Source organism: Lepidochelys kempii, chromosome 5 (assembly GCF_965140265.1).
Source record: "Lepidochelys kempii isolate rLepKem1 chromosome 5, rLepKem1.hap2, whole genome shotgun sequence".
Taxonomy (NCBI): Eukaryota; Metazoa; Chordata; order Testudines; family Cheloniidae; genus Lepidochelys; species Lepidochelys kempii.
The window spans coordinates 51,024,824-51,048,120 of record NC_133260.1 but is presented as its reverse complement, the minus strand read 5'-3'; the positions used below and the strand labels follow the sequence as shown (position 1 = coordinate 51,048,120).

General features: G+C 43.4%; 1 protein-coding gene across 2 annotated transcripts in view; it reads left to right on the top strand.

Annotated features, from left to right (window-relative positions):
- Positions 1-23,297, top strand: part of MCCC2 (methylcrotonyl-CoA carboxylase subunit 2) — a 91,582-nt gene that overhangs the window by 40,134 nt on the left and 28,151 nt on the right. For both annotated transcript variants that reach the window (XM_073344321.1, XM_073344319.1), the window contains one exon: positions 15,328-15,392. In XM_073344321.1, the coding sequence (XP_073200422.1) occupies positions 15,328-15,392 (65 nt within the window). The remainder of the gene's footprint in view (positions 1-15,327; positions 15,393-23,297) is intronic.

The window sequence follows — 23,297 nt, the reverse complement described above, 5'->3', positions numbered from 1 at the left end:
GAGCACTTTTGACGTGCTGGGCTCCTCTGGTGCCGCACGAAACCCGCCTGCGGCTGCAGCAATTACACAAAGCTCCAGTGCTGAGGCTTCAGGCTTCCAGGTGCCTGCTGCTCTTGTGGCACCGTTCGGCACCGTGACAGAAGCGGTGCCAACACATGTTGACATGTCTGACCCCCCGCAGGCTATTCTTGCTCTCTTGGCATCGTCTCCCACTGAGCTGATTGGCAATGAAACAATGCTCAGGACAGCGGTGCAGAGGAACCATTCTTCATGGCAGATTCCTCTTGCACAGCCCTCACCTCACAGAGGAGCTCCAGCACCACAATTTACACAGTCAAGGGACCTGCTGGTGTCACCTATCCCTCAGTCACCCCTACTTAATGCCTACCTCTCTCCAAATGCTCAGTCAGGGTCCGGATAGCGTTCCTCCAGTGATGAGGAAGCTGGTCTGCAGGGGGTGTTTTCACCATATCGAATCTCCCATCCTCAGACCCCAATCAATAGAGGTCATAGAAAAATCACCTCGTCATACTCTCCGAATCCTGCCCCGTGGTGTGTGAACCCCTGGATGGCACCACCCATTCCCTTCCCACCACAGTGGCGATATTGGGCTCCATGAGCATCTTATCCTCGAGACCACACTCGCTACACCACCACAGCCAGGTGCAACACCTGCCTGCCATCGCCAGCTGACGAACCTGCCACTGACATAAGAGTCCAGGCAGCACCATCACAACTACAGGATCAGTCCTGACCTGCCTTCAACCCGGTAGAGCCACTTGTTATGCCTGATGAAGCCCTATTGCCTCCTCCGCCGTCATCTTCAGTCGACTTCTCAAAATTTCAAGATCTTTTCAGAAGAGTTGCTAGTGAGTTAAGAATTAGCTTGAAGAAGGTTCCTGAACAGCCTCAGAACTCACTCCATTAGATCTGTGGCTACCTCCATGGCTTTTCTACGCAAAGTACCTCTGGCTGGCATCTGCAAAGCGGCCACTTGGTCTTTTGAACACAGATTTGTTAAGCATTATGCCCTTACTCAGGACCCTCTCTCTGATACACGATTTGGCAGAACTGTCATCTACTCCATTCTTACCAAATCTGAAGTCCCTACCTCCTTTAGGTATACTGCTTTTAAGTCACCTAGAGTGGAGCACCCACAGGGACACCTCTCGAAGAAGAAGAGGAAGTTACTCACCCTGTGCAGTAACTGACGTTCTTCGAGATGCGTGTCCCTGTGGGTGCTCCACTACCCACCCTCCTCCCCTCTACTTCGGAGTTGGGGTAGCCTCTGTTGTAGAGAAGGAACTGAGGAGACCAGTCGCACACGCGTATTATTAAGGTACACTCAGAGCAGGGGAGCAGGTTCTGTGCATGCGTGACCGGTATGAGTACTGCTGTAAAAATCTCCGAGCGAAGGTGTAGGGACGCACCAACACCTGGAGTGGAGCACCCACAGGGACACTCATCTCGAAGAACATCAGTTACTGCACAGGGTGAGTAACCTCCTCTTTTTATTTCAATGGAGATTTTTCAGTCTGAAGAAAAGAACAAAGTAATCAGCATAAACAAATGTAATAGTCAATAGCAAGTCCTGAATGACGAAACTGTGCCATTTAGTGCAAATTGATTTGTTGTTCATTTCCTTTTAGAATTTCTCAGGCACTAATTATGTCATTTAAAATGAGTTAATCTAGTCTTTTTTTCCTTTTTGTACCTTGTAATAATCCTGTTTACCAGAATGGTAGCTTATTGATTATTTGTAAACTCAGAACTTTCCTCAAAATTAAGGATTTTTATGTACACTTATTTTATCTGTCTTAATTGGAAAGATGATCAGGATTTTCTTGTGGACAATGGCATAAATGTGAACAGACATGTTACTTCAAAACAGAAATGTCAGTAAGACCAGATGGCTCTTTCCAGATACTCCATGTAACCTTTTATTGAGGGGAAAAAGCTTAGTAGGATTAAAAAGAAATAGACATTTATGTGGCTAGAGATAACATCCATAATTGTGTTAGGAAGGATAAATTATCAGGGCATAAGCCACCACTGTCTAATGGAAGTGATCAAGAAGGTTCTCGTATTGGCAAGTAATTCCATAACTATCTACTGTGAGGTTTGTTGCATCGTCCTGTGATGCATCTGGCACTGGCCACTGTCAGAGAGAACATTTTGGACTACATGGATCGCTTTTTGATCTAGGATGGCAATTTCTATGTTTGTATTGAATTAACAATTACATTATAATATATAAAAATCAGGTCCAAAATCTTTTATTTTCTTTTTTCGCAGTCTAGCTTTCCATAATGATCAGTATAATTATAAATATCTAAATGAACTAAACACTTTTAAAAAACATTAAGTTTTAGATTATTCCCAGCCCCATCCATGTCAGATGGTCTTCACAGTGTGCTGTTCTCTGTCTCCATGGCAACTGGGGCACACCAAATCTTTGATGTGAGCATGGGCTTAGGATTCCCCCTCAGAAAGAACTGTCCAGAATTCTCTGCCTCTAAGCAGCATACGTGGCAGACTCTAAGTCTCTCTTTGGAGTGGACCTTTGACAAGATTTGTAAAATACTTTAATTTTCTCTGTTTCTTCTTTGGCGTTGAGGTTCTTCTCCTCAAAACTGCTAAACTAAAAATGTGTATCTTTTGGCTTTCTGAGGAGGATTTGAACCACCACTCCCCTCCCACTAACAAAGAGCAAACAGGTTGTAGGGAAACCTGCTCCCGGCTGGCATGTGTAAGGTGGTCAGGCCGGCCATAGACATACTAACCCCCAGCCGGCATGTGGGTGAGGTCCATGACAAGGCAGGCAGGCTGCAGGGAACCAGGCTCCCAGCCAGAGAATGATCAAGGTCCATGGCAAGAGTCAAGCAGGCTACAGGGAAAGTCCTTTTACTGAGACCAGGCCAGAATCAGCGGTATAGAGACAGGTGTCTGATTTTCAGAGCCCCCCTGCCTCCTGAATTTTGGGGAAGGCAAGGTCCCCCCACAGCAACCAGGAGTAAAAGATTCCTGCCCCTAGCCGGTACAGGCAAGGTCTGTGATCAGATGGTTGAGAAGGTCATAACCATGCCCCCTTCCCACAAACCATTTTACCTGCAAGGCCTCTGCTGCTGTGATGGGGCCTTTCTGATACTAATGAGTCATTTTTGTCACCAGAGACTCTGGCTCACTTCTCATTCTGTGTGGATGTTCCCCAGTCAGTCTAGACCCAGCAGTAGGGAGCATGGGGCGAAATGATTCAGATCTCCTTCCCTAGGAGATGGACCTACCTCCTTTCCCCTTCCAGCCTCCAGGGGTCCTATATTAGACCATAAAGGCTCAGGTCCTCAAAGGTATTAAGGCTCCTAACTTACTGCAGTCAGTAGAGGTTTGGAGCCTAAACACGTTTGAGGATCTGGGCCAAAGTGGCTACTATTCTCCGTAGGGAGACATACAAGATATTTGTCTGCAGACTAATCTTTTCAGTCTCCCTGGTAACATGCTCTTCCCCTCACAGGGCCCCTTACCTCAGGGTTTGGCTCAGGGACTGGTGAAGGAAACTGCCCCCAAAAGGGGCAGTGTAAAATCTTAAAACCTCTTCTGAGAGATTCTGCCATTTAGATCCTCAAAAGAGGAGAACTTTGTAAAGCAGGGGCTTTGGATGAGATACCTCAGCTTCTCAGCTAAGCTTCCCAGAATTAAGCACAAATGGGGCTCTAACTTCACATGTGCTTATGTTTTTAGAAAACGAAATAATGGCAAAACTCTGCAAAATTGAAAAAGATCTGTGCAGTTCAACTAGTTTATGAGGGTGTCATTAAGGTGGAGTGGGAATTCCCTATCAAGATCTAATTGTACCTAATATTAAACCTGCTTCAGCCTCATAACAGAAAGGGCATAGTCAGATCAGCCAAGGGAGTATTCCTGCAAAAGCAACAGAGAATAAGATCAGCAATTAGGCTAAAGCTGGTGTGACAAAGTTCCTTCTCTACCTTGGTGGGTCTTGCGCTTATTGGCGAATTTGCTCGCCTCGGAGATTCATGGCAGCCCTCAGTTTGGCCGTTTTCATGAACCCACAGTTCAGGTCAACTTCTCCTGTGTCTGATCAGGAGTTGGGAGGTTTGGGGAGAACCCGGGCTTGCCCTCTACTCCGGGTTCCAGCCCAGGGCCCTGTGGAATGCAGCTGTCTAGAGTGCCTCCTGGAACAGCTGTGTGTCAGCTACAACTCCCGTGGGCTACTTCCCCGTGGCCTCCTCCCTAAACCTTCTTTATCCTCACCATAGGACCTTCCTTTTGGTGTCTGATAATGCTTGTACTCCTCAGTTCTCCAGCAGTACGCCTTCTCACTCTCAGCTCATGGTGCCTCTTGCTCCCAGCTCCTCACACATGCACCACAAACTGAAGTTTTAAACCCAGGTGCCCTCGTAGGCCTGCCTTAATTGATTCTAGCAGCTTTTTGATTGGCTACAGGTGTTCTAATCAGCCTGTCTGCCTTAATTGTCTCCAGAAAGTTCCTGATTATTCTGGAACCTTCTCTGTTACCTTACCCAGGGGAAAGGGACCTACTTAACCCTGGGGCTAATATATCTGCCTTCTATCACTCTCTTGTAGCCATCTGGCCTGACCCTGTCACACTGCATACAGGAGCCTTAGCCCTGAGAGTAATGACTGTAGTGTTTGTGCTCACCTGGAGGCCACTGTGAACATGCGCCAACACCCAATCTCCCTACTCCAAACAAACAAAAGCCCTACTCCATAATATCTCCTTTAAACAAGATTTTCCTAGCAACTTTTTCAGGATGGTTGCTTTACCTGACTGACTTTCTGTACATTCAAAACTTCCAAAGACATGGCTTGGGGGTAACTGTAGCGCCACTTGAAGGAACTGGAATTGCAGGCTACCATCCGATATACTACCAAATATTTTGTTGGTAAGCTCTTTGGAGAGAATAGAGACAAAAGTCACTGAGGCACCTTTAAAAGTTGCTCTTGATTCCGGGTTTCCCAAATATTGGCAGATCCTGCACTCCATGAAAGGAGCTTCAGGGCACGCCTTCCTGTGTGGGTGATTGTCCTCAGAAAATGAGTGCTTGAGATAGTTAGGGAAGGATATTTGATAGAACTCACTCATTCTCCGAGTGACAAGTTTATCCTTTACTCAAGGTAAATTAAAATAAACAAATACTATCAACAAGACCTTTGTAGCATCAGAAGCTGAAGGATGCAATGATCACAGTTTCTTATACTGGAAAAATACAACACGTTCTGTGGAGAGACTGGCATTTTGGTAAAAGCACAAGATTCTATGTAGTACAAAGAGAAACAATGTCATGCAGCCCATTTTAGATCTCGGGTCCTTCAACAAGTCCATAAGATGGTCAATATTCCATGTGGAAATATTGGGCATTATCTTCTCAAAACTTCAGAACATGAAAATAAGCCTCCTGGAGATCTACTGAAAATAAGATTGGGGAGAGTCGCCCAGAAATACTTTAGTTTTTGCTACAGTAAGAAGTACTTTCAATACAGAACACTTCTTTTTTGGACTCATAACTTCTACACGGTTTATTCACAAATGCCATATGATCCCTCCCGTCAAGTGAAAGTCTAACCTTATCTGACAACCTTCTCGTTAAATTATGCAGAGTCCAGCAGTCATCACTTAAAAACTTTCAAAAAGGTGGCTTTGAACGAACAAGTGGAGGAACCAATTACAGCTTTCATAAAACTCCATCATCTCAGTTGTTGTCCATAACCATCGTTATTTAAAAAGAGAAAAAGAAGAAGATGGTGTCTGATTTGCCAAACATTAGCACATCTCTCTGAAGATAAAATCTTAACTCCATTCAGATTAACACGGCTGCTGCTCTGATTCCTGGGATAGTTGGTTTCATGTCTCAATGCAGGAGTGGTGGGTGAAATTCTGTGGCCTGCATTGTGCAGGAGGTCAGACTGGATGATCATAATGGTGCCTTCTGACCTGAATATCTATGAATCTATTTATGAATCAATACCTGGCATAATTCTTGCTTTGTTTCCAGACCCCAATTATAGCAAATCAGTATATAAAGATCTTGGTCCAGATCCATTATTAGAATCTCTTGGTGAAATCATTCTTAATATTTAACATTACCTGATGTCAAATCCAGAGAAGCCTGTTCATCAGCATAGATACTAGAACCCATATAGGGGAACATATTGTGACTCCTATATGTCTTTGGGAGGGTATAATAGAAGGAGACGTGGAGTATAATATGTTGCATGTGATGGACCCTCAGATTGACTACTCTATTTCTGGTAGATATTTCTCCAGAAATGTGATGTGTATATAACTGAAAGAAGACAGAAAACATTCGCAACTGCTTATGGTACTAGCCTTGTTCATGTTCTGGGCAGAAGCTCTCACTCTGTCCCTCAGGAGTCTGTGCAAAGAAGAAAAGTCAGGCTGGCTGAGCAAGACACACATAGAACCGAATGATTGCAATCTAGACCATCTAGCCTTTGTGCACCACAGGCCAGGTTGGAAGCCTATGGACACACACAAAACACAGTGCAACAAAGTGTGAACACATGCATCCTGTATTCACACCCTGCACATTATTGTAATAATCTTTGTACAAAATATGCCTTGTGAGGTATCCTTGAAAAGTAATAACTCATTGGTTAGTAATATGGTGACATGTATGTAGCAACATTATATGTAAAGTTATGAACATAAGATGAAATTATGACTGAAATGTGGTTACCATAATGGATAAACCTGTTTCTCAGAGAGAAAGGACAAGCTGATGACTCTAGTCAGGAGTCATCAAAGTTGATGGACAGTCACCTGTCAAGTGATCATTTTTTGACAAAGAAGAAGAGGGACAGTAACAGATTGATCTACATTTTAGCAAACAGCATGGAATCTCTTTCACCATGAGACTCCATGTCTCCAACCTCACAGCTGGAATGAACTTTACCTAGAGGTAACCCTCAGGAAAATGCATTTTAAAAGGTGCTTGGACTATAAACTGAGGGGCAAAACCACCTCAAGGTATCTCTCCCTCCTTCCTTTTTCACCTAAGAAGACAAAGGAAGTAGCCATTTGACTTTGGGAGAGATCCTGACCTGAAATTTGGTCAGCCCTGTTTCTGTAAGCATGTGGTAAGGATTTGATCTTGACCCAAGTCTAGTTTAAGTTTTTTAGCACGAGAAAGCATTTGATCTTGTAACCATTTCTGACTTAATGCCTTGTACTTGTAGTCACTTACAATCTATCTCTTTGTAGTTAAATAAACTTGTTTTATTCTTTAATCAAACTGATCCAGTTTTGCATTCAAACTGAATTGTTTGGGTCATTCCCTTTAAAGTAGCAAACTGTTGAATATTGTTCTCTTACAGGAGCAATGGACCTACCATATCAGGACTGTCCAGGAAGGGACTGGACAATGCAGAAGACAAGTTTTGGGGGACAATTCGGGACTGGGTGTATGTTGTAGTAACCAAGGCTGCTAAGGTCAGTGTTGCTGGCAGGCAGCTATATCAGACACTCAGGGTATGACCTGCATGCCGGTCGGCTGTTTGTTAGGAGCTCAAAGCAGCACCCCAGGTTGCAGGCGAGCCACCCCAGGTTGCAGAGCAGGTGCTGACACAACCCCTTACTGGTCTAGATTGCACCCCAAATGTGATACAGGGATTTTTCCTGAACCAAAATCCAGTGCTGCCTAACATCAGCTGGGAAGCTGAAAGGAAGGAACTATAGTCACACATTCTAAGAAGGTGATAAACGCCCTCCTCGCATCTCAGAAGTGATTCACAGGTGATGTCTATATATCACTTGAGGTTTAGATGAGTGTTACAAGGAACACACATCAAGGCTAAGTCAGCTGAAGCAAAGGACGTTCTAGTGTTTTTACAAGATGGCCTGACCATGGGGCTCAAGGCCAACACTTTTTGGAAAGATAAGTCATCAATTGCAGGCACATTGCGCTGTAAGAAATCCACCCATCACATAACAGATTTCTTATTAGTCCTCTGGCAATGTGCAGATTCTTGTCATAATCTCAATCTGTGTACCAGTAAAACCACTTTTCAGTTTCATAGCTGGTAGCTCCTATTCTCGCTGAAAGTATGTTCCCTACTCTCTACTTCCTTGTCCAGTGAGGTGTCAGAGCTTGGTGTGCTGTCAGTGAAACTTCAGTTCCATATTCTATCAAACATTTTATGAACTAGCCAGGTGTCCATCCCCAATGTCACCACAATCTTCCTCATGTAATAGGAAGTGGCAATATTGTCCTTCTGGATGAATCCAAACATCCCAAGGAAGTAGAGTACTTAATTTAGAAGTGAAAAGAGCCTTCAGGAGAATAAAGGTATATATAGCTGCATCATTCAAAGCCTCTGGTCCAACTGTTCTCATTACTGTGCACTTGTGAAAAGAGCAGTGATTTTGTGGGAAAGAGATCATACACATCTTAGGAGGAGAGCTGTCAGGCTAGAAGAGGGCCTTCCATCTACACTTGCTCAAATACTATAGAGCCGCCATCCTCACCCCTGCTGATTCACTGTTTAGTAGAAGAATGTTATGGAACAGGGTGCCCCAATAACTCTTAAGGATGTTTCAGTCCTACATAGGTAAATTGAATCCACCTTTCTTCTCTAGGGATGATATACTGCTTTCTGTATCCCCCTGTGAAGACTGTCTGACATGCAGAACACTGAGAAAGGGAAAATTCTGTCTTACCCCTATGAATTTTCATTTGAGGACTCTCATGTCAGACAGTCGAACTTTCCCTTGGAGGACTGTATTATGTTGAGAGTATTCTTCTGGCGATTACTCGCTTGTTAAGTAGATTGAAAGGAAACAGGATGTTCATACAGGAAATACCTAAATTTCATGTTAAGGCTTTGCTGCAAATGGTTGGAGTTGAATAGCACTTTTAAATAGTGTTTTTTAGCTCTGGAATGTATCATTCTAGAGGGCTCTTTCTGAACGATGGGTGGTCCTCAGCCCAGGCTCGGAGCAAAAATCTGATGAACCGCCAGAAGCCAGGGTGATGGGGAATGCCCATTTGTGAAGACTGTCTGACATGGTGGGTCCTAGAACGAAAATTCACAGGTAAAACAGAATTTTCCCTTTTTGTCATAATGTTCATCTGAGTCCAATAATATGAAATTCCAATGAGATGTAACAGAAGGTTGTGTTTATGAAAAGTACCATTATAATATTAAACTAACTTTCCCATAAAATGTTTAGATTTATCAGATATATTACAAGATACTGAGGTCAAGAATTTTAAACATAGGGGCCCAGAGTTAGCCTATTAAATCTTTATGTACCCACCTAAATAAGTGGTCTTTCAAATCCTATGAGCATCCAGCAGTTCCTATTGAATTTAAGCTGAATCTGTTAGTTTTGGGGTCTGGAATAGATATTTAGACATAATTTAGTACCCAACAAATGCTTCATGTGTCCCATCTTTCTTTTTCTGGCACTTTGGGAGGGGGTGATTGTAGGTATACTGTGAAATTAGTGGGCTTTTTTTTTATTTAAGTTCTTTACATATTTTATGTTTGTTATAATTTATTGTGAAAGTGCATAGAGGTTTTGATGAGCTCTTCTGGATGTTTATAAATGGGTTGCAGCCATTGTTTGCTGCTTTCTGGTATATTAAGGACTGAAAGGTTTTGGATTTTTTTTAAAGGCTTTTCTCTTGTTCTATCTTGGATATATCAAGAAGTCAAGTCTGATCTTCTCTCTGTTTGCTGGAGGATTTCTTGGATGATTGAGAGTTGTGAATAGGGAGATTTGATAGCCTCTAAAGGTAGGGATGGAACTGCTGAATATTTAACAAGACAGCTTTTCCCCTTGTACTTGGGGTTTTTTTTATGTTGTTTTCTCAGTTCTTTATAAACATAACATAACTTCTCACTGCTAACAATCAGGTTTCATTTGCATATCTTCTCTGATGTTATAAACCTCCTGCTTCTCCAATCATCCACAGTGTTTTCCAGGAAAAACACAGTAGGAAGGAACTAATTTCCCTTCTCCAAACTTTTCAGGCTACCATCAACATAAAGACACAAAAAAGGCACAAACCCATTTTGTTGCTTTGTAGATGACATTTAAAGTTGCGGAAATACATACTTGTAATCATGCCAAAAGGCTCTTAATCTCCAGAGGCAATAGTGAAAATGCAATAAGGTGGATCAGGGAACTGTTTGATTTGCAGTGTGTGTTGATACTTTATTTCATATGATTCAGCATGCTGCAAGCTTCTTGAGCAGCTCTTGTTTTATGTAGTATATATAAAAATTTGAACAAAATCAGAGGTTATTTGGGTTCTCTTCCCTGAGTTTTGTATATGTGAGAGATAACTAGGACTGAGGCTAGACAAGAGGTCTTGGCATTTGTGGTTGGCAAATATTTAATAGTTACATTACAGAGAACCTGGATCTGACCTTTCAAGAGGATTTTATCTAAAAAACTTGAATGTGAGAAAAAAAACTTTTTGTATATTGCAAAATAAACAATAAAGATGGATTTAGTACTGAAAATACCTCTAATGATCTGAGTTTAGGCACTGAGAATAAGCATTTATTACTGGACATTTTGGTTCAATAAGCAATCATAAGCCAAAGATCTAACTGGCATTTTTCTTGAAGTTGTGACTTGTTGTGGGCTAGCATTGAGTCTAAATATATTTACAAATATTTACATATTTTATTTTAACATAATTAAAGTAATGAATAGCCCAGGGGTTGGTATTTGGCCAGAATGACTTTACCTTTTGTGACCGGATTCCCCGGGGAGCCAGCTGAGGTCACTCAATTTGGGTGGACTGCAAAGAATGGGGCAGACAATCCCCAAAGCTGGTGGATATTCCAATACTTAGATTTGCCAAGCCAGCACAAAACAGCTTCTTTATTACCTCACTGGTTACCCAGAAGCCAACAGCACAGTTCCCTTAAAATAACCCAGCCTCAGGCCTCCATCTAGACACCCAAGTCAGATATGATGAGGATTAATGAAAATCTTCATCGTATAAAAAAGTTCTACCAATCCCAAGGGATCAGACACATTACCTTCCAGGTTAATGAATATTCCAGATCTTACCCAAATACACACTTACAACCAATTCTTATTCACTAAACTAAAATTTATTAAAAAAGAAAAGAGAGTGGGTATAGGTTAAAAGATTAGTAAACACACAGACATGAGTCAATCTTGAGATTCAGATTCATAGCAGAGATGGTGAGTTTGTAGTTGCAAAGAGTTTTTAGAATTTAGTCCATAGGTTATAGTCCAATGTCTAATATCCTATTCAGGGTGTTCCAGTTTACGACTGGGATTTCAATCTTGTGGCTTAAGCTTCCCCTGCACTGAAGCATCAAGCAGATCTGAGATGACAGGATCAGGACCCAAGGGTCTTTTATACATTGTTCTAGCATTCACTTGACCATACAGTCCTGGGTAAACAATAGGCTTTTAATGTAACCTTCTGTTTCCTAACACCACCATTAGTTATACAAATTAATATAGGGCAATTTATCCATTTGGCAGTCTATCACAAACTTCAGAGAGACATATAAACAATGATGTTATTGCACTCAAGATTCATCTAAATGTTAACATTCCCTTTTGATCTCTGAATCAACAGCTATAGTGACAGACAGGAACTGTCTGTTTACATGGCTAACATTTATGAGTACACAATTAGTATCACTTCTAACAATATAGGTTTGCTTTTCAAAGTTCTAGCCTATCTACCATAGATCCTAATTACCATTTCTAACATGTCTCTACTGGTTGGCTTTGGGTTAGTTAGCCTGCAAGCTGTTTAACGCCTTCTGGCCATGTGTTATACTTTGTATAAGATTCGGTGCAATTATATAACAGTGGTAGCAACAATGGTTTGCATGATTATATTTTAATTAGATAATATCACACCTTTTATGTGGTTAGGTGTAATCTGGCAAAGTTCCTAGTGGATATCTAGACAGTCACATAATCAGAAGAATACCATGACCGCTGATAGGAATTCAGCAGAGAAACCAAGTATTGAATGGTCACAGAAATTGAATTATTCTTTCTCCTGAAAATGTAGCTGATCTGGAACAGGTTCCTCCCTTCCCCAATTATTGGGCAGTGTGAGAAGATTTTCAGTGCTGCCTGTACTCTTCCTGACCTGTTTAGTAGTTCAGTAGAGGTCTTTACTCTCTAGGATTGTCAGGTGGGCCTGTTTTACAAGTACTAACAACTCATTTTATGTAAAACACACAAAGAAGTGATGTGACGACATTACAGTGGTGGGCACTTACATTTCTGGAACAAAGGTGGAAAACGTGGGTTTTCTTTTGTGTGATCGCACACTCCCTATTAACAGTTAATGTATTACAGAGTATTTCACATCCTAGTGGATACAATGTAGTATAAAGTTCCTATTTTTAGCCATAGGAGGGACATGAGATATTTGACCATAAACTAGTCGCATGTCCAAGGCAGTATTTTATCCATCTTGGGCCAGTATAATTGTAGAGAGAAAATTCCACTTTTGGAGAAAGAAAAGTTTCTTAAGCAGGTTGATTTTTAAAATAAATGCTCAGACATCTGGAATATTGGTGATGATCCAGGCACAGATGAATCAATGGGCAGAGGTCCAATGATACACTTATAGGCACATAATTATCATCATACCAGAGCCATGTGATAAATTATGGAAATAGGTGCAAAGTAAAATCTGTCACATGGGTCTGTAATTTATCACATGCATCACCACCACATACATGTGGAATGTGCATATATCTCACGCTCATAGTTTTTCTAGCAATTACTTTGGAAGAATTTCTACCAAAATACTTTTTGACAACATTTAGGATACTTGTTTTATAAAAATGAAGTTTCCAAAGATGAAGAAATCTCTCTATATAAATTTGTCTCTTGGCAAATCTCAATCCTTGCAGATTGAGCACCACCTAGATGGATCTCTATGTAGACTCTGAATGTGGCCTGGATGGATACTCACTTTACGTCCATCATTGGCAATCTTATTACACCACCAGATTTTTTGGTGGCCACATGATTGCTGGCCACGTAGCAGCATTCTTGGGTAAACTTGGTCTTCTATCTTAATATGTCCTTACCAAGAAAACTGGTAAAAAAACAAAACCAGTGCTGATAAAAGTGACTGCTGGGTTCAGCTACGAATATCCTCATTGTTAACCTTGTCCTGCCTCTTAATATGTAGCAGCTGACGAGGATGACAAGAATCCAAAACATCAATCTTTAGCTCTTCAGCCTTCCACAGCACTCGCATTTTACTGCTGTGCAATAAAGTTGGTATAACTGTGGTTCTATAGATCTGCAGCTTTGTAGCACACTTGATGTCATGACATCCCTCTAGAGGTTGCTGAAGGGACCAAAACATGGCAGCAGCTGCTGCTATATGAATGTCAACATCTTTTGAGTATCCTCTAGCACTATCTATAATGCTTTCCAAGTATTTGATAGTTGCCACCTACTTGATGTTCCATCTAGACAGGTTAATACTGAGCTGGTTGTGTTCTGGAGCTGGAGGCTGTTTGATGGTGATTGCCAGGGGCTTAGTTTTATCTGGATTAATAACCAGACCAGTGTGGTCTGCTTCTTGCCTAATCAGACTGGCCATCAGCTGTGGCATAATGGCCCTTTCACAAGGTTTCATTGGTTGTCACCTCAGTAGCAGAGAAACTCTTAGCCATTTCAGATACAGGGACAACTGACCAGATTGTTGCAGGTGGCTGGCTTCAGTATAAGCATCCTTCTGACTTTTTATATCTGTAATAACATATGATACCCGATTCCTTGCATACATTTTCAGAACTTTCATCAGTGTTCACAGTAGCTTAACATAATTTTTTTTCTTGATAAATGTCATAATTCCAGTGACCACAGTAGTAGTTATAGTTGTTTTCCAACCCATTTTCAAAACTCATTGATACAATCACTGGAATTATAATCAGGCTCCACTTCTTAGCACTTTGTCACTGGATGTGAAATACTACACACAAAAGCAATATATGATGAATGTGTGTATTTTATATATGCAGGGATTCAGATATGAAAGTATTATCCCTGTTAATGAATAAGTCAAAATTTAATAATTTTATGAGTATTTTCGTATTGCAAGTAAATGATTTTTAATTTAGTTAATCAGATTCTTGGATTAAATTCAGAATTTGAAATTCAAAAAGTGATATGAGAATGGTGATATTTTTCTCTCCTGATGTCTGCTCTGCCTCCTACATCCCTGTTCCTCTGAGCTACACAGTGTTTTTTTCAGCTTTGGAGAAATCTTTATTTATAAAGCATTTATGCTAATTATTATTTTGGAAAGGTACATCAATAGATGTGTTTCAATAGTAATTAATGCAAAAAACATGAGATTACATTGCTTTATTATAGGTAGAAATTCTATCACTCCTAAATTACTCTGTCAAGTCCTTTTGACAAACCCAAGTTACTTCACACCGTGTTGTTTTTTTAGGAGGATCACCCTTAATTCCGATAATTTTCTTTTATAAAAGTGCTCTTTTTAGAAAAGGTTTCTTTTTAAATTATTTTGTGGGTGTGAGACAACACTCAGTAATGCACAGGTGGATTTAGATTGTTTTAAGGTTAATAATAGAATAACTAAATTAAACATTTAACATTTGTAAAAGAGTTTGTCAAGAAAATAACTGAATATTAGAGTAGATTTTGAATCAGAAAATGTATAAGCTAGTACCATGTGCCAGTAGGGAAATGGTTTGTCTAGTGACATTCCATTTGAAAAAGGAATTATTTAATTTTGGCATTGGTATATTCCAGGAATTGAGTCCAAGCCTTGCATTTGTGGTTCTCACTTGGAACGTTTATGGATACAGCACAGCATCCCATTTGACATTAACGTTAGCTTTGTGAAAAAGAGCAGAATACCTGTAGCTAGATTAAAAATGGTTTACACTAATAATCTATTGATGAGTAATAACTTTTACAAGGTATGCATTAGGTGATGGTTTTAATCTAAAAAATAATGGTCAGGTAATACATATACCCACACACATTAGTATAGGAAAGAGCTTTGTGGATATAGAACTTAAATGTAAATGCTGAATAATGAAGGTATGAATTCCATGAAATTTGGGTAATTTAAAAAAGATCATCTTAGCACATTTTAAATACTATAGCAGGAAAATATTGCAGAAACATGACTGAGTCTAATTAGTGAAGAAACATTTGGAGAGGAACTCTTTTTATTACTAAACTTTCCTAAACATTCATGTGAAATAAGTGCAAACTCTTTCCCTGATTCTGCTGTTTATATACTATAGGTTAAAGCTGCAACTGGTGAGGAGGTATCAGCAGAGGATCTTGGAGGTGCTGATCTTCACTGCCGGTAAAACAAACAAAACCCCCTGGGGTTTGTCATTTTCCACATACCCCCTTTAGTTTTTAATGGGGCTAAAAATGAACTGATCAAAAGATTTTTCTAAAGCAGGTTGGTCCACCTAGTTTAGTATCCTTGTCTAGCAATGACCAGTAACTAATTATTCTTCTTCGAGTGTTTGTTCATGTCCATTCCGATCAAGTGTGTGCATGTGCATGGTAGCTGGAAGATTTTTCCCATAGCAGCCTCCGTGAGGTTGGCCTGGGCACCCCCTGGAGTTGCGCCTTCATGGTGCTCAATATAGAGCCCTGCCCACCTGCCAACCCCTCAGTTCCTTTTTACCGCCAGTGACAGTTAGCTGGAATGTCCCATAGCCCTTGCTTAGCAAGTGCCTTTATCTCTGTGTTTTGTGTATAGTTCTCTCTAGTTAGTTGTATAGTAGTTAGAGTTAGTTGGGGGTTCCCCACCTTCCAACTCCCCGGAACTGAGGTATGCCGCAGTCCCTGGGTTTCAAAACCTGTGAGGTCTGCGCTAAGTGCATGCCAAAGAGTGACCCCCACACTTCTTGTCTAAGGTGCCTAAGGGAAGGTCACCAAAAGGACCGGTGTAGGAACTGCCGCGAGTTCCGTCCCAGAACTATTAAAGAAAGAGAACAGCGGGTTAAGGTTCTCCTAATGGAGGCAGCTCTTTGCCCCCATTCACACCCTGGGTCGGGGGACACCACGCACAGCACATCGGCGGGGAGTGCCCTGGCACTGTCATCCCAGGAACTGGTGCTGAAAAAGGACTCTCTTTGAGACACTCGGCACCAGCACAGCTCCTCTCGTGGCCAGTCGGCCAGGCACCAGTCTCAGTCGCCAGTGTCACAGAAGAAGAAGAAGCTGGAGAGAGAGCATTCTCCCCCTGCTAAGTCTAAGGAGCCAACAGCTGTGAGACCCCAGTTGGGCCACAACACTAGATCCCCGGACAGGGCCGAGTTGACTCCTGCCCAGGTGAAGCTGTTGAGTCTGGGCCCATCGCGATCGCCAGACTCTACTGGCCAGCAACTGCCGCTCCCCTTGACACCGGTGGCTTTTTAAGCAGCTCAAGACTTGCTGCATGTCACAGCGCCATTCTCGCCCCCTAGCACAGAGGCGGCTCCGTCCCTGTCTGCACCACCGCGACCCCAGGTGCAATCCAGAGGGAAGCTGGCGATGATATCCTGGCACTCTCCTCCTCAGTGGCACCCTCCAGCACTGACACCTGTGGAGAGAGAATCCCGTCGGTCCCTGAGCTCCCTCCGCTCGGTGCCCCGAAGCATGGCTCCTCCGTGGTGTTCGTTTTTGGAGACCTCAGAGTTGGAGTCAGACACCTACCGTTCAGATAAGAGCAGGAGCAGCAGGTCCAGGTCGCGGTGGGACAGGCAGGCTTACCTGGCGCCGTGGCCACCGCAGTGGCAGAACCCCTCTCAGTGGCCCTTCTGGACTTCCTGGGCCTTTCACCAGAGCCAGGGAAGGAGCCAAGGGTTCCACTCAGTGGTGGCTTCGGCCACCTTTATCCCACCGGCTGAGCAACCAGCCACTGAACCACTACCACCAACGTTGACACCATTGACTGTGGCACCGTCGCTGGCTTCGACACCAGCTGTGGCTTCGACACTGGCATCAGCACTGGCCTCAACAGTGGCTCCGATGCCACCAGCAGTACTGACAGCGACCCCGAGTTCTATGCTGACAACCCCATCAACAAGCACGGCACCATCCTTGTCTGCTCCTGCACAGGACCCCCAAGAGTCACGGGATCCATTGGGTGCCGCTGGCAGGGAGCAGCTGCCATTATTTGGGGCTTCCTCCTCGTCGTCACCAGACGAGATGCTGGCTGGTACTGCCATAGCCCCGGCGCTTGAGGACAATCGGGTGTTGCAGCACTTGCTGCACCAGGTGACCCAGGGTTTGGGCATCAAGGCAGAGGAAGTAACAGAGGACTCCGATCCCATGATGAATATCCTCGCGCTCTCTTGACCTTCCCGTATTGCCCTACTGCTCATAAAAACTATTGTGGACACCAGCAAAACCCTGTGGCAGACCCCAGTCTCATTGCCACCCACGGCCAAGTGCAATGAACAACAGTATTTTGTGCCGTCTAAGGGTTATGAACATCTTTATTCCCACCCGCAACCTGATTCGCTTGTTGTGGACGCTGCTAACCAGCGTGAGTGTCAAGGTTTTCAAGGCCCTTCCCCTAAAAACAGGGAGGCTAAAAAACTCTACCTTTTTCAGGAGGAAGGTCTATTCCACGGGTGGATTGCAGCTCCATATTTCCAACCAATAGGCCACTGTCAGTCAGTACTCTTTTAATACCTCTATTGCAATGGCAAAATTTGCTGAGCTGCTCCCTCTAACTCCCATGCCGAGTTTTCGGCCTTGGTTGAGGAGGGCAAACTGATCTCTTGAGTTTCCCTCCATGACGAGAGTCATGGCTACAGAGGTGGTCATGAGAAGGGGCTCCTGGATCCAGGTCTCAGGTCTCCTGTACAAGGTTCAGCAGACCATACAGGACCTCCCATTTGAGGGTGTGACTCTGTTTTCGGAGAAGACAGATAAAAGGCTACGCAGCCTAAAAGACTCTAGAGCCACCCTCAAATCCTTGGGCCTACACACTCTTGCCACGCAGCGGAAACCTTTCAGGCCTCAACCTCCTCCACGGTTCTACCAACAGGATGGCTCCCAGAGGAGGACTAGGAATGGCAGAAAAAAGCCACACCCATCCTCAGCCCAGGGCTCTGGCCAACCCAAACCATCTTCTGGCCCCAAACTAGCCTTTTAAAGGTGTGGTCGAGCATGGTGCACTTGAACAAAAACTGGATCTACCTTTTCCTCCCGACTGTCCCCTTTCTACTGGGCATGGTCCCATAGGACTTTGGACTGCTGGGTGTGCCGCAAGGTGGAGAGGGGATACTCCATCCAATTCTGTGCCCTCCCGCCCTTCCACTCCTCTTACCCGTCCCTCTTCAGGGACCCTTCTGATGAGCAGCTCCTTATCTAGGAGGTGCACTCACTCCTTTCACTAGGAGCAGTGGAAAAGGTTTCTCAGGAGCGGAAGGGCAGGCGTTTCTATTCTCGGTATTTCCTAATACGGAAAGCCAAGGGCTCAGGCCCATACTAGACCTGCAAGAACTCAACAAATTTATAAAGAAGCTCAAGTTCCACATGGTCTCTTAGGCCTCCATCATCCCTTCATTGGATCCAGGAGACTGGTATGCCGCCCTCAACTTGAAAGACATGGACTTTCATATAGCTATAACTGTCCCACAGAAAATACCACAGGTGTGTGGTAAACACCCACTACCAGTTCACAGTCCTCCCGTTCAGCCTGTCAGCAGCGCCTCGCGTTTTTACTAAGTGCATGGCATTTGTGGCTGCGTTCCTGTGCAGACAACAGGTGCAGGTGTTCCTGTACCGTGGCGACTGGCTCATCAAGGGCCACTCCAGGTCTCAAGTGGAAGCACGAGTCAACTTCATAAGGGCTATGTTCGACAAACTGGGCCTTCTTCTGAACGAGGGGAAATCAACGCTGTCCCCGGTTCAGAGGATAGAATTTATAGGGGCAGTACTGGACTCGACTCAAGCCTCCTGGAAGCAAGGTTTCGGTCCCTTGGTGACATCATACGAGGTCTCAGCCGGTTCCCCTCCAGCACAGCAAGAAATTGCCTGAAAATCGTGGGACACATCGCTTCTTGTACCTACATAGTACAGCATGCCAGACTCAGACTTTGACCACTTCAGTCATGGCTAACGTTAGTGTATCAGCCAGTCTGGGACAGCTTGGACAGGATCGTAATCCTGCCTCGCATGGTACTTGACTCCCTCCTGTGATGGCTCGACCCACAGATAGTATGTGCAGGGGTCCCCTTCACCAGCCCTCAGCCGTCCCTCTTGCTAGTGACAGATGCGTCAGCCTTGGGCTGGGGAGCACATTTGGAAGACCTCAGGATACAAGGCCTTTGGTCTCAGGCAGAACTTGCTCTCCACATCGATGTCAGAGAGCTCAGAGCGGTATGCCTTGCATGCCAGACTTTCTGAGACCACTTGATAGGGAGATGTGTGTCAGTTATGACAGACAACACCATGGCGATGTTCTAATATCAACAAACAGGGGTGTGTGTTCCTTTCCCCTGTGCTAGGAAGCTCTCATGTTGTGGGACTTCTTTGTAGGGCACTCAATACATCTGCAAGCATCGTAGCAACCTGGAGTGCAGAACGAGTTGGCAGACTATCTCAGCAGGTTGTTCTACGGCCACGAGTGGTTCCTTTACCCGGACATGGTGACCTCAGTCTTCCATCAGTGGGGTTTTCCCCAAATAGACCTGTTAGTCAAACTACGCAACAGGAAGTGCCAGCAGTTTTGCTCCTTCCTAAATCACATCCCGGCTTCCATCGTGGATGCGTTCCTCCTCCCATAGGGAGGCTGTCCCCTGTACGCATTTCCGCCTATCCCTCTCATTCACAAGGTGCTCCTCAAGATACAGAGGAAACAAGTGTCCTAAACATACAGTTAAGGGTAGCATAAAATCCCTCCTTTACCTGTAAAGGGTTAAGAAGCTCAGATAACCTGGTTGGCACCTGACCAAAAGGACCAATAAGGGGAGGAGATACTTTCAAATCTGTGGGGGAAGGTTTTTGTTTTGTTTTTGTGTTTTGTGTGTTGTCTCCGGAGACAAAAAGAGAGACCAAGGAAGTAATCCAGCTCCTACTGAAATTATACATCTAATATTACAGAAATAGTAAGTAATAGCAAGGAATGCGTTGGATTTGTCTTTTGTTTTAGCTTGTGAATTTTCCCTGTGCTAAGAGGGAGGTTTATCCCTGTTTTTTGTAACTTTGAAGTTTTGTCTAGGGGGGAATCCTCTGTGTTTTAAGTCTTATTACCCTGTAAAATTACCTTCCATCCTGATTTTACAGAGGTGCTTCATTTACTTTTTTTTCTTTATAATAAAGTTCTGTTTTTTAAGAATCTGACTAGTGTTTAGTGTCCTAAAAACCCAAGAGTCTGATCTGTGCTCACCTTGTTTACCTATTCTCAAGCCTCCCCAGGAAAGGGGGAGAAGAGGCTTGGGGGAATATTTTGGGGAAACAGGAACTCCAAGTGGTCCTTTTCTGAATCTTTGTCTTACTCACTTGGTGGTAGCAGCAGTACTCATCCAAGGACAAGGAAGGATTTGTGCCTTGGGGAAGTTTTTAACGTAAGCTGGTAGAAATAAGCTTAGGGGGTCTTTCATGCGGGTCCCCACCTCTGTACCCTAGATTTCAGAGTGGGGAGGGACCCCTGACAACAAGCTTTGGTGATATTGATAGCTCAGCCTGGCCCCACCAGCACTGGTACACATCATTCCTGGTAATGTCTGTGGAAGCTCCAATCACCATGCTGCTCTTCCCGGATTTACTAATTTAGGATCATGGCCGTCTCCAACACGCTAACCTCAAGTTGCTGCACCTCACTGTGTGGAAGCTCCATGGCTGAATCCAATGGAGCTTTCTTGCTCGGATCAGGTTAGACAAGTCCTCCTTGGCAGTAGGAAACCCTCCATGAGAGCCATCTACTTTGCCAAGTGGAAGAGATTTTCAATCTGGTCGGCGCAGCACCGTTTGTCCCCGACGCTCACCTCTGTGCCATTTATATTAGACTATCTTGTCCATGTCGTCAGTAAGGGTTCACTTGGCCACCATCTCTGCCTTCCACCCAGGCACAGACGGCCGCTCAGTCTTTGCTAACCCTATGATCAGCCGCTTCCTTAAAGGTCTTGACAGGCTATACCCGCATGTCCGACAGCCTGTCCTGGCTTGGGATCTCAATCTGGTCCTTTCCAGACTCATGGGACCACCCTTTGAATCTTTGGCAACATGCTCCCTGCTCTATCTCTCGTACAAGGTACTGTTTCTCATAGTGATAACCTCAGCCAGAAGGGTGTCTGAGCTCAAGGCACTGACATCAGAACCCCCTTACATGGGTTCAATAAAGACAAGGTTCAGCTCAGGCCTTACTCAGCGTTCCTCCCAAAGGTTGTCTCCCAGTTTCACATAAACCAGGACATCTTCCTCCCAGTGTTCTATCCTAAGCCACACTCCAGCGGCAGGGAGCAAAGGCTTCACTCATTAGATGTCTGCAGAGTGCTACATTGAGAGAAAGAAGCGATTCTGAAAGTCTGTCCAGTTATTTATGGCAGTGGTAGACAGAATGAAAGGTCTTCCTGTCTCCTCTCAATGCATCTCATCATGGATCATGTCCTGCATCCGTGAGTGCTACAACCTGGTGAAGATGCCTGCTCCTCCGATCACTGCACACTCCATCAGGGCTCAGGCCTCTTCAGCTGTGTTCCTGGCGCAGGTTCCCACCCAGGAAATCTGCAGAGCAGCAACGTGGGCCTCCATACACACTTTCACCATGCACTGTGTGATCACCCAGCAGGCCAGAGACGATGCAGCCTTTGGAAGAGCAGTGCTCCAGTCAGTAGACGGCTCTGACACCACCTGAACTTGGGCTTGTGAGTCACCTGATTGGAATGGACATAAACAAGCATTGAAGAAGAAAAAAACTGTTACTCGCCATCTCGTAACTGTTTATCTTGGAGATGTATTATTCACGTCCATTTGAATACCCACCCTCTGTCAGAGTAGCTGGCAAGAAGGAACTGAGGGGGTGACGGGTTGGCAGGGCTCTATACTGAGCGCCATGAAGGTGCAACTCCAGGGGGCGCCCCGGCTGACCCGATGGAGGCTGCTATGGGAAAAATTGTCCGGCTACTGTGCATATGCGGGTGCGCACACCTGATTGAAATGGACATGAACAACACATTTCGAAGAACAACAGTTACGAGAAGGTGAGTAACCATTTTTTCAGAGAAAGACAACCCACTTCCATAATTTACCAGTCCAGTTATTTAAATGTACACATTTAATGCCCGCAGTCCCCATCCAATGATAGTAGTGGAAATTGTACTGAAAATGGTGTCCTTGTGCAATAACTAAGGAAATTCTAGGAAGTCTCTAGATACCATGTTTGACCTCAGATTCCCAGACTTTGTAGTGTTGTATTTTACTGGTAATACTTTATCTTCGGCTATTCAAGATTTTTTTTTTAATTTAAGACTTGGTATTTTTTATTTTGTCATTTTTGAGGTTATTGAATTGGTAGCATTATAAGAACTTGTATGACAGACGCATTCTATTGCTGTAAGTATGGCAGTGTGGGTATCATATGTTGGAATAAAATTTTTGTTATTATATATATCAACTGCAATAACATGTCCATTATAGGTATATTTCTATTGTGCATTCTGTGTTTTATGTTATTAGGCTATTAAATCATGGAAAAGGTCATACATCTTATACCTTCTAGGATTCTTTCCTTTATGGTCAATTGTAGCTTATTGCACACTAAATCAAAATGTCCACTGATAAAAGGAACATTTGTAAAGAGTCTATACTATCAAAGCTGAAATAACTATATACTTTCACTTTCTCAGAATGGGAAGGGAAAAAAAGCAAAATGTAAGCATTCCTTTATAATACAATGAATAAATAAGCTCCGTTTGTACTTCAGTTTACTGGTGATTGAAGTGTTATTGTTAAGGTAATTAATGATATTTTAAAATCACTGTCAAATTTCTCCCATGATTTCAGTTATTTTCATTCACTATTTTAACTCATATTTTAGAAGTTTAGTATTGAAATTTTTCTTCCCTAATAGTTCTTCATTCTTCAACATGCATTGTTTTTTATTGTTCACTTACTCATAAATATTGGGCTGCTCAAAATAGATTTTATTTTAAATATTGAAACACTTTGTATTTTAAACCGATGTAAGGAACTACATGGATGGTGCAAAAATATACAAGAAAAAAGGAGTGCAAATATGATGTCTGCCAACTTTGTGGTC